Raw genomic sequence first — 12,164 nt, forward strand, 5'->3', positions numbered from 1 at the left:
CTTCAATTTTATCTACAAAGTAAAATTAAGTTTTCGGTTTGAAAAATACAATATGTTTACAATGTTTTTTCTAAACATGTTCAATTACCGGTTAACGACGAAGATACTTTGAATTTTCATACAAATATACACACTTTCGTACATAAATACCGATATTATAAAATTGACGATAAATTTTAACTTCCCATCAGACTACGTACCCTGGACTGGTACCTGAGCCCCGATTACAATGGAAATTTAACATTTGTATTCAATTTTATCTACAATGTAAAATTAAGTTTTCTGTATGAAAAGCAGGATATGCATGCGTTTTTTCTCCCAAACATGTTCAATTATAGGTTACCGGCGAAGATACTTCATTTGCAAATATACTAATTTTCATATTTGAAGCACTAACTTTGTGGTTATTCATTGTAATAAAATAAATAAAACAACTTTGTTTTTAACCACTAATTTTCTATAATTGTTTTTTTCCACCCACCGGTTTCAAAGCAAACAAGCGTCTTCGTCAAGTTTAAATTTATTTCAACAGAAAGGGAAAACATTTTTGAGAAGGGAATATGGAAGTCTAGGTATTTACAGGGCTTATGACCTGTCATCGGCTGGTTTAAGTGGCCACTTTACACATGTGTAACATTCACCATTCTGCCCATGTTTGAACATCCACATTTCCTCAACTCTTCCATCTGTTGACTTTTGTGAAGTAAAACCAGCCAATGACAGGTCATAAGCCCTGTAAATGCCTAGACTTCCATATTCCCTACTCAAAAATGTTTTCCCTCTCTGTTGAAATAAATTTAAATACGAACAACTCCCTAGGGAGAGAATCCAGCCAGTCTGCAAGCATTTGGACATAATCAAACATTGTTGAATTACTACCTGGTAAAAGAAGAAGTATAAAAATTGGAGAATTGTTTTCAGGCGTTGCCTAGTAGGTGATTTGGTTCAGCCGGATGAATCTCACCCGCGTGATAAAGGTTTCAGCTCTTTTACTTCAAAAGCAAATTTATAAAATTAGAATTTACATAACAACAAGTCTTGCAGCTACTGAGCGCATGGACGGTTGAAATTCTAGACCCCATTTTCTAAATTAAGATATTTGATAGTTGATAACATTTACATCATATGATAGCTAACATCACAAAAAGTCTTGCAGCTTCAAAATGCATCGGCAAATGGAATTTCAACAACATAAGAATGATTTTAAAAAGTTAATAATAAAAAATAATTTTAAGAAACGCAATAATAATACATTGAGCAAAGAACTAGTAAGTATGGCAATTAAGTGAACATGTAACAGCGCAAAAAGTAAAATATAAAAAAGTAAACAAAGATAGCATTTCTCAACTTATTATTAAGGTTAACAAGACAATAGACGATACTCAAACTCAAACTCGTCCCTATTTTATTTTGGTATGCAGTAAACAGGATCTATTGTCTTTTTCCTAGTAAATAACTGTAACTGTATTTGATGGACTTGATCGTGCCATGTCTTTCTCGGTCTTCTTCGTTTTCTGCATCCATCAACATTCGCATCGTAGATCCTTTTAGCCGTTCTTTCGCTGTCCATTCGCTCTACATGTCCAAACCAACGCAGCTCCCCTTCCTTGATTGTATCTTATAATTTTTTTAATGTCGCGTCTGTTGGCTCTCCAATAGAATAAATTAAAATATGTAAAAATACGCATTATATGTACGTATAAAAAAAACAGGGTTTTAAACAAACAAGAAATAAAATAAATGAAATAATTATTACAATATTTGAGTTGGTCCAAAGTAACTGTTCACCCTTTCAGACCTGAATAATTACCCCTGAATATAAAAAAAAATAATTTAATTCTGCTTGTTAAGTATTCTTTGACATTTTTTGGTATTTGTAATGATTTTTAAAATCGTTTTTACTTTAGAAATTAAATAAATAAACAAACTGCGTCAATTTTATTGATTCATTTTACTTTGATTGTTAATTGATTAACAGTCTGTAGATAATCAAGAACCGCGGCTACATTAATTTGCCTTTATTTGTCGCACTCGAGTGCATGGTTATACTCTTTGATTACAAATTCGTTATCGACATCCTAATATAATTATAAATTAATTTCTGTTCAACCATTTCTGCGCTTAAAACTTAAAAGCACGTTTACACGTAGATAATACAATATTGTAATGTCCCAGGACTCGAACATTGTCCACGTGTAAACAGCGATTTGTAGGACGGAAAATTGTTCCGAGACATTGTTACGGTGAAAGACGGGCAGGCTGTCTCCGCGGAATGATGATTACCCCCACCACGGTGCGTGGTCGCGTTGCCGTCGTGTAAACACGTACCGACGGGACCTTTCGACAATAGCGATTTGCTCAACGTGTATCTGTCGCTTCCGCGCATTTTTCCTTCCGATAATGGCGGCAGAAAGAAATGATTTTTATTCAGTTCGTCCTAGCAATTGTAGTATATTTTGGTACAAAATAAATAATTGTTTTCGTGGACTCGCTCGTAATAAACGCCGTCGTGTATTCATTTTCGCAGCGCTCACGCGTGAACTGCGGCCGAATTTTCGTACTGTCCCAACGTTCTATCCTGCGCGGCCGATAATGTTCAAGTAGCTGGGACAAGACAATATTGGTTTGTTTGCGGGTAGTCAAAGATTGCTTAGTAAGCTAGACGTATCTTCACTTAATGCTCTTAATGGCAATGGTACCAATATTCAATACAGGAAATCCGTAAACAATCTAGAAGTACCAATGGATGAACATCTCTACTAGCGAGCTCATACTAATGAATTAAGCCGCAAAATATTTTTCAGTCTACACTCACTTAGAAGGTTGCAAAAATTCTTACCCATTAATACTAAATGCACCCTTGTACAAGCATTACTACTACCCATTCTAGATTACGCGGATGTTTCCATGACTGATTTAAGCTGTGAGCAACTAGATAAACTTGAACGACTTCAGAATGCATGCATAAGGTACATTTTTGGTCTTAGGAAATATGACCACATTTCTGATTATCGAAGGCAACTGAAATGGCTCAAAATTAGACTGCGGAGAGACTATCACTCCCTCTCACTTCTGTTCAATGTACTTCATAGTCCTAACGCTCCCATATACCTGCGTAAAAAATTTCAACGCTAATCAGTTCATGGTTTACCTCTTCGTTCTAATTCTCAAGGCACTATCTTAATACCCATCCACAATTCCTTTTTCTTCTCTAACTCATATAGTGTCCATGCGGCTCGACTGTGGAATCATCTCCCATCCACCATCAAAGATGTTACTACATTATCTCTGTTTAAATCACGTCTAAAAAAACATCTCCTTTCTCTTCTTTAATCTCTCCTCCTTTCCTTTTTCCTCTTTTTCCCTTTTCCCATTGAGTAATAGTTTTGATTTAAGGTAATTTATAAACAAATACGTTTATTTCTATTTTTATATATAGCCTTTCAATCTTTATTTTCTATTAAATATGTTCTGTAGATTGAATTATAAAAATAAAACTTTTATTTCATTGGTTGGTTGGAAGATATTGTTATTTGGCAATAAGCCCGCCAATGTATAATTAACATTATGTACAAAAAGTTAAATTAATAAAAAATAAATATTATATTATCTAACCCCATTATCGTGTACATTCTGATTCACTCGAGTGCGTCCAGAAGAAATTTCTAAAATATATTAATTTTAAACTTCATATTCCAGCTGCTTTATTTAATTATAATCAATTGTTGTCTTCAGCAAATCTATTAAGACTTTCTGATAGAAGAATCCTAACTGACCTAATATTACTTTTTAAAGTGATCAATTCATCAATTGACTGTCCAGTTTTGCTGGAGTTGGTGTGTTTCCGTGTACCTGGTCGACATACCCGCCACAGATCTCCGTTTTGTTCTGCAAGTTCTAGGACCAACTATCACATGCACTCGCCTATCCCTAGGCTCCATAGATATGGCAATCAGTATGAGGACAAGGCTGATATATTTGGTTCTGGACTTGATAGTTATAAAACGAGTCTGATTTCTTTTTTTCTCTCGCAATATTATTCTTAAACTTTTCTTTATATTTAAAAATGTTTTTCCTTTTTTTGTTTTTTCATATTTATGTATTCATTTCGTTAATATTTTTGGTTGCTTATGTGTATTAACCTACTTGTTACTATTGTTAAAGTTATGCAATTTTATAATTTTTTGTTATGTTTTTATATATGTATTTTTTTCCTTCATATTTATGTTCAATATAAGTTAAAGGCAATTTATGCCGTTTATGTAAAATAAATAAATACTGTCTACATGTAAACGATACTTAAATACAAACTCGGGTCTGTGTAATTTTTAATTTGCCGTGTACAGGTTGTATGAAATCAAGGCCTTTTAAAACGCTGTACTTCGTAAACCGGACACTTAAGCCCCAGCCCCGTATGATATACTGCAATTTTTCGTGACCCGTTCATTGCGATGACGTTGCGTCAAAGCGTAAAATGCAAACTGTGAACAAAATTAATCACTTTTGATGTAACACGCGTAGAAGTTTCTGATTTATCCATAGGGCTTTTCTGATTCAAAAGATTTATTTATGTCAATACTTCGTGATGTTCACTACTCTGCTTGTGATTTAAAATTGATACATGATGCCTATCATAGTGCAATCATGAAAATCGTCATTCCTTAAAACCAGTACTATTTTAGCTGTCTCCACGCAGTTGATGAAATACTAACTAACTAACTAACTAACCATCACGTCATTTCACCGGAGGGGTAGGCAGAGAGGATAGAACGCCACACCACTCTGTCCTGGCACACTTCCTTTGCTTCCTTCACATTCATACATCTTCTCATGCACGCACGTCGATTATTCCGACTTTTCACATGACCACTTTCAAGAATTTGTTGTACTTGATCATGCCATGTCTTTTTCGGCCTTCCTCGACTTCTACAACCAGACACATTCGCATCATAAATCTTTTTAGCCGTTCTTTCATCATTCATTCGCTCCACATGACCGAACCATCGCAAAGGCGGCCTCCGTGGTGTAGTGGTCAAGACGCTTGACTCACGCACGGAAGGTTCCGGGTTCGATTCCCGGTGAGAACACAAAAATTAAAATGTGATTTTTCTCAAGCCTGGGTGCTCTGTGATATAATTCACCACTGTAATTAGGCCTCCTGGCCTGTTGTGGTGCAAAAAAAAAATTGTAAAAAAAAAAAAAAAAAGACCTTTCTTAATTTTGTCGATAATGCTTAACTCAGCCTTGCATTCTGCTCTAATTTCGACATTAGGGCACCTATCATACATTGTTTTTCCGCACATTCGCCTGAGGGATCGCATTTCAACAGCATTCAGTCTACTTTCGTCCCTTTTTTTCCAACTCCATGCTTCGCTTCCATACATTAGGGTTGGTACCAGAACTCCATTATGAACTGCTAATTTAGCCTCTTGCGATAGACACTTATTTGCTACGACAGACTTTAAGGCACCATTAACTCTGTTACCGGCACTAACCCTCCTTTCAATATCCTTGTCCATATTTCCATCTCTAGTAAACATACTACCCAGATATACAAATTCTTCGACCTGTTTCAAACTATCTCCATTTACTACAATCTTACATTCAGTCATAGTTACATTTCTTTCAAAGACCATGACATTCGACTTTTGCACATTCATTAGCAAATCACTCTCCTTGCACACTTCGTAAACCCTTGGTTGATGAAATACGCTAGGACAAATGTGTTTAAAAGGTGTAGCCTATACATAGCGAATAATAGATCACATTTTGAGCATTTAATTTAAAAAAAAAAAACAACATGTCTTTGTATTAATTTATACATATATTGTTACAAAAATGGCACAAAAAACACTCTGGCAAATTCTGCTTGTACTAGGAGTAGGCTCAGTATATGAAGGGTCGGCAAGCCAGAAATATTAGTATGCCTAATGTTGCAATCGGTTCCTATTTGGGCAAATGCCTGTTCTAAGAAACCGATTTTTTGCGGCAAATACGGTTTTCGAATATGTTTTCCATAAATAAAAATAATATTGAAGAAATATAAAAACATTTTTAGCCCAAAAGAGAAGAAAAAAAAAGTACAGTTTACATTAAATGTAAAAATAAAATTAAACATATAAATATATGCACATACACGCATACATACTACATACATACATACCTACATAATATATATGGACACGCAAAATAAATTGGCAATATTTGTGTACATACTGTTTGTTTACATAATAAAATAAATAAATAAATAAATAAATTAGATGCGATGTGTAGTAGCTACACATCACCGGGAAGAAAGAGTTAAATCACGATATGACCCAGTGATTTACTAATCTGATTAAATTTCTATAATAATATGTAATAACCAATTAATCGATCCACAAAATCTTTATTAGATTAATAATTTTTGTTGTGTTTATCTAATAAAGTTATCGGGACTCGATAAAAAATAATGACGTGGAAAATAATCGCGAAGGATTTATTTTGGACATCTCCCGTCGGCGGCAGTTAGTGAGAGTGTTGAACAGTGCTAGGAGGCCGGTGCCAGTTACTTGCCCGTTTAGTGATTTAGTGATATCGATTAGTTACTAACATGGCCGGGATACTGGAGGTTATTATAATCCTCGGCTTCGTCTATTGGCTCTACAACAACAGGTTTGATTTTTTAAATATATCTATTTCGGTACCTAGTCAGATGGCTCAAGTAACCATCTGTTATTTTCAAAAATCTTCAGGAGAGCCGAAATACTACTCAATTTCAAGACTTTAATCCACTAACCAAAATACCAGTAGTGTTAATTCTCAATAATAAATTACCATTCTAAATAATGCTGTGTTTTTTATTTTTTTTTATTTACTGAAATATATATTAAAACTTTTGAAAACTACGAAACAGAAAAATACAGATGGTCCCTTCTGCCATCTGACTACAGATTTAATAAAAGAAATTACTAGAAAAATTTAAAAAATAATTTATGAAATTGACATAATAAAGTATTCATTTATTATTTAATTTTTTTATAATTTTTTTTTTATATTTATTTCTTAAGTTAGCTTATATTAAAACTAAAATAAACTATTATGTACATTTACATCATCTATATATATTTACATTTCCTTACAGTAACTTATACATTTATTTTTAAATTCTTTCAGACACTTTTCATTCTTCATACATTCAGGCATCTCATCATACATTTTTAAACCCTTATACATCAAACAATTTTGCGACTCAGCTCTTTTCAATAATGGTAGTCTTATTTTATCCTTTTGTCTAGTAGCATATTCATGACAATTTTTGTTTAAGACAACTTTATCCTTAAAATATTTTGGTAATTTTTTCGTGAAAAAATTTATGTATAAATATCAACATATTAAATTTAAGTCTCCTTCTTACAGATAACCATTTTAGTTCATCTCTCATTTTTTTTACATTGCTATATTTATTTTTCTTAAGAACTATTCTCATCGCTTTATTTTGTAAAATTTCTAGTTTATTTAAATTTCCTTCGTTTGCTAAAAATAATATTGTTGAGCAGTAATCTATATGTGGAAGAATGATTGTTTTGTAAATTAGTTCTGCAGTATCTTTATTTAATTTATTTCTCAATCTACTAGGGAAAATTTTTTTTTTTGATATTTTTTTATTAACGTGTTCAAAATTTGCATTTAATGTCAATTTTGAAGAATAAATTATTGCCCGAATACGTGCTTTGTGATGTTCAGCGTAATAATGAAATTCATCGCTATCCTACGAGGGCGGGTAAAGGTTTCAGACTCCCCAAAACAAGAATCCAGGCAACTCAAAACAATCTGTGTCATAAAGGACTTAAGATGTTTAATAAGTTGCCAAAAGATATTTGGGATGCTGTGTCTACCGCATCGTTTTGTGGGATGGCGATGATTTTTGTTAAAAACAAACATCCATATAGGTTGATAGTGTCTTTGGAAAGCGTCTGAATTTTATAACAATGTTTGGTTTTTGAAATTTTCTTGTATATATATTTTTTATTAGTTAAGGTATAACTAGGTGTTCAAATTTTATCTGTACAACTATCTTAATAAATAAATAATATTACATTTAACGTTGCTGCCATTATTAAGGAGCAAGATTCTCTTCTTAGAAAAGAAATGCGTTTGTAGTGTCTAGAGTCGATTATTGTAATGGTATCTATGCAGGTCTACCAATGAACAAAATGACTCGCCTACAATCTGTATTGAATGCCGCAGCGAGACTTATTTTCGGAATCTCTAAGTTCAGTCATATCACTCCACTACTTCGGGAACTACACTGGCTACGTTTTCCACAGAGGGTCGAATACAAACTCTGTTGGCTTATGTATAAGTCACTGCACAACTCGGCTCCGGAATATCTAAGGGAACTATGCATTCCAGATGAACTAGCTGACAGGCGTCTCACGCTTAGATCAGCTACGTCTACGGCGAGAGGAAAAGTTATTATACCTCTACGCAAACAGCGCACTAAATTTGGTGAGCGCGCATTTGCGGTCGCAGGCCCTATGGCATGGAATGCTCTCCCAGCAGAGGTGCGAGGCTGTGAAAGTGAAGTGATGTTTCGGAAAAAACTTAAAACCCACTTGTTCTCTAAATCATTTGAATAAATCCGTAGCACGTGACAACAAAATAAATTATTTTAATCAAATTACAAATTTAAAGCTTCAATTAAATTAACTTAACAGTAGAATCACCATGTAAAGCGCCCTTGAGGTATTTTATTACGAAAATGGCGCTATATAAGTGATCCACAATAAATAAATAAATAAGAAGTTCGTTTTACAAATTTCAATTCGAATAATTTTAAAGTAAGTATTTTAAGTAATTAAAGGTATATTTTATTACAATAATCGATGAATACAGAATAGAAATTAGAATGTATTTGATTTTGTAAACATTTTTTTTATAGTAAAAAGTAAATTGCGTCCTTATAATTTATTTATACTTTTACATTGTTTGTATTCTTTTTTTATACAGAATAATGTTACCTCACTGGGGTGTCCCGTGCCGAGGCATTTTACAAAATATGAAACATGCCTAAGATTAGCTAATTAACAAAGTTAACATAATAATAACAATAAAAAAAACGTAATTAATCCAAATAACCTAATTATCATTAACATAATAAACAATAAAATTCTAAAATTATAAAAAAAAAACAATTTATATAGACCAATAGAACAAATTTCGTAAACAGTACACATATTTTACCTATTTGGCTTGATCCACTTATCGATACGTGCGCATCCCACCTCCAATTAACCCAAACATTTCGATTTTGCGGCCATTGTCGACAAGTTGTAAATAACTCCATGTTGGAAAACAGGAATCAAGTTAGGGTAGAACTTGACTCGAAACCAGGACCTCTGATTCGTGAGTCCGCGACACTAGCCACGTGACGACAACCCGATTTGAATTTTGTTATTTTTCTTTAGTTTGGCTTTGACTTTTCTATTTATTTACATGTTAAATCTGTTTTTATAAAGAATTTTAAGTATTTATTTTATTATCCGTTTGATAAATCAAAATTATAGTTCCTGAGTATTTCCGTTTTTTTTCCGAACGAGAGGGAGTTAGTTTTTTATGCATTTTTATTATCTAAAACACATTCCTTAAAATTAGATATTATATTATAAAAGATAATATATATACATACACTCATACACACTGTATGCAGTTTAGGAAAGAGTGTTTTTATAATTTTGATTTAAACGTTTTAATATTTCCTATTGAATTTAAGATTTCTGGAAGATTATTATCAAAGTTTTTTTCCCTAATATATGAAAAATGATATAAAGCTGCCGTTGTATTGCATCTATGTTAAATTGTTTTTTTGGAAATTTATGGTTTCGAGAATTTTGTAAATTAGTGGGTTTTATTTCATTTGATGTTTGTTTAATATAAGATTTTTAAATATTTTAATATTAAATTTGAGACTGAAAACCAAAAATATGTTAACAATGTTTAGATTTGTCCAAACTTGTGTAGACAAGGACTGGATTCAACCCCCTCGGGAGCTGTCAATATTAACATATTACGACAGAGATGATGAACGTTTTATACAACGTACACTGTAAAGTGGCCAATTAAACCAGTCAATGACAGGTCATAAGCCCTGTATATGCCCAGACTTCTAAATGCCCTTATGTTAAATGTTCTTCATCTCCGTTGTAAAATATTAAAAATATACTAATCAATTATTACTCTTGACACCTCTAGTCTTTGTAATGTCTACCTACAGTTTGGTTAAACATAAATACCTACTCGATAATTTAATCGATCTTTGCTGAAATATATCACAATATTTATATTGTTTTTTTTATCTTATCTGGTTTACTTTTTCTTATTTGTTGTTGCTTAGTGCCCATTATTTTATAATTATCTTTTATATTATTATTATCTTTCATCTGTTGATGTTTGTGAAGTTAAAGAGCTGAAACCTTTATTTATGCGGGTAAGATTCATCTTATTGAATTATTTCACCTACATACTAGGCAGCGCCTGAAAATGTTATTTTTTCAATTTCCATACTTCTTCGTGGACCAGGTGGATTTATCAACAATGTTTTGATAAATTGAAGGAATATAGATGTTCAAATATGGGCAGAATGGTGAATGTTACACAGTGTGTAAAGTGGCCACTTAAACCAACCATTGACAGGTCGTAAGCCCTGTAGATGCCTAGACTTCAATATTACCTTCTCTCAAATGTTCTTCATCTCTGTTGTAATATGTTAATATAAACAGTTTCCCAGGGAGTTGAATTCAGTCCTTGTCTACAAAAATTTGGACAAACTCAAAACATGGTACGGGAAAGTAACGCCATCCCACGGGCAACTTTTTAACGTGATTTTTGAGAATTTGCGAATCCGCTTTAAACAATGTCAACAAGCTGGTGGAACTCACTCGGATAATATAATTTTTAAAACTTAGATATTATTAAAATTTCCATTTATTTTAGTTTCTGAAAACATAAATAAAACATTTGAAAGTTCTACAATTATAACATTTTTGGTAATTGAAATTAGGTATACAGTAAAGGCCCATCCTATATTAATTTTAAGCGAGCGGCTTAAAGCTGATATGCTAATCTATTTTAACGAAAGTTAGTTTTTGGCGCACTTAAATTTTTCTGAAACAAATCTAGTCCATTTTTGAACCCATTGAGACTACACATTGAGATCAGCTCTTGTGGCAGCTTATTCCAACCATCAACAACCCTATTGATCCGGAAACGCGTCCGTGGATTTAGATTGAATCTGGTTTTCTCCAGCCCGAGACTGGCCTCGAAGACGAGCGTCTTGTTCAAGTTTGAACATGGGATCCAAATTTAGGCAGCTTTAGTGACTGTTGAGTATCATCGGGTATTGTAATAAGTATTGATTGCATTTTACCTTGATATTAAATATATTTGTATGAATCTTATGCAGTTTATGCAATTTGCTTAATGCAAAATGTAATAATATGTAGATAAATGCAATCTCAATTTGCCCTTTTGGCCATACTCATATGTTATCTGTCATGCGCTCGTTTGATGATTTGATCGATTATTATTTATTTTAATTACTTTAATTTTATTTACCCTAATTATGTAATCTTTAAATTTGAACTAAATTACATTAAGTTTGTCTCAGCGACCTTTATATTATTAATGATTTAAAACATAATTTGTGTACCTTGTACTTACCTATCAACAATAATATTATAATGAATATTTCTGATTTTGTAAATCAATTAAAACATTTTCCCGATAATATAATAGCATTGATGCTTATTTATTGTACATTAACGTATATAATGTATAAAGCCAACTCGTTATTTTTTTAATTTTATTTTTTTTAAATAAATAAATAAATAAATAAATATAAAGCCAACTCGTTATTTTTATTTTTTTATTTTTGTTATATTTTATTTTTGCACCACAACAGGCCAGGAGGCCCAATTACAGTGGTGAATTACATCACATAACACCCAGGCTTGAGAAAAATCACATTTTATTTTTTGTGTTCTCACCGGGAATCGAACCCGGAACCTTCCGTGCGTGAGTCAAGCGTCTTGACCACTACACCACGGAGGCCGCCAATATTGTGTATACAGGGCTTTTGCCTTCAAAAATCATTATTCCGGAAGATGCCTACTTAGGCGAAAGCG

At 32.7% G+C, this 12,164-nt stretch overlaps 1 protein-coding gene across 3 annotated transcripts in view; it reads left to right on the plus strand.

Annotated features, from left to right (window-relative positions):
- Positions 1-12,164, plus strand: part of mino (glycerol-3-phosphate acyltransferase mino) — a 138,525-nt gene that overhangs the window by 37,372 nt on the left and 88,989 nt on the right. For 2 of the 3 annotated variants that reach the window (XM_088239140.1, XM_088239139.1), the window contains exon 2: positions 6,429-6,654. The exons of the other annotated variant lie outside the window; for it this stretch is intronic. In XM_088239140.1, the coding sequence (XP_088095266.1) occupies positions 6,593-6,654 (62 nt within the window). In that variant the 5' untranslated portion in view covers positions 6,429-6,592. The remainder of the gene's footprint in view (positions 1-6,428; positions 6,655-12,164) is intronic. 3 annotated transcript variants of the gene reach the window in all.

This window comes from Micrasema longulum, unplaced genomic scaffold (assembly GCF_059751315.1).
Source record: "Micrasema longulum isolate JH-2025_06_02 unplaced genomic scaffold, ASM5975131v1 h1tg002076l, whole genome shotgun sequence".
In the NCBI taxonomy this organism is placed as follows: Eukaryota; Metazoa; Arthropoda; class Insecta; order Trichoptera; family Brachycentridae; genus Micrasema; species Micrasema longulum.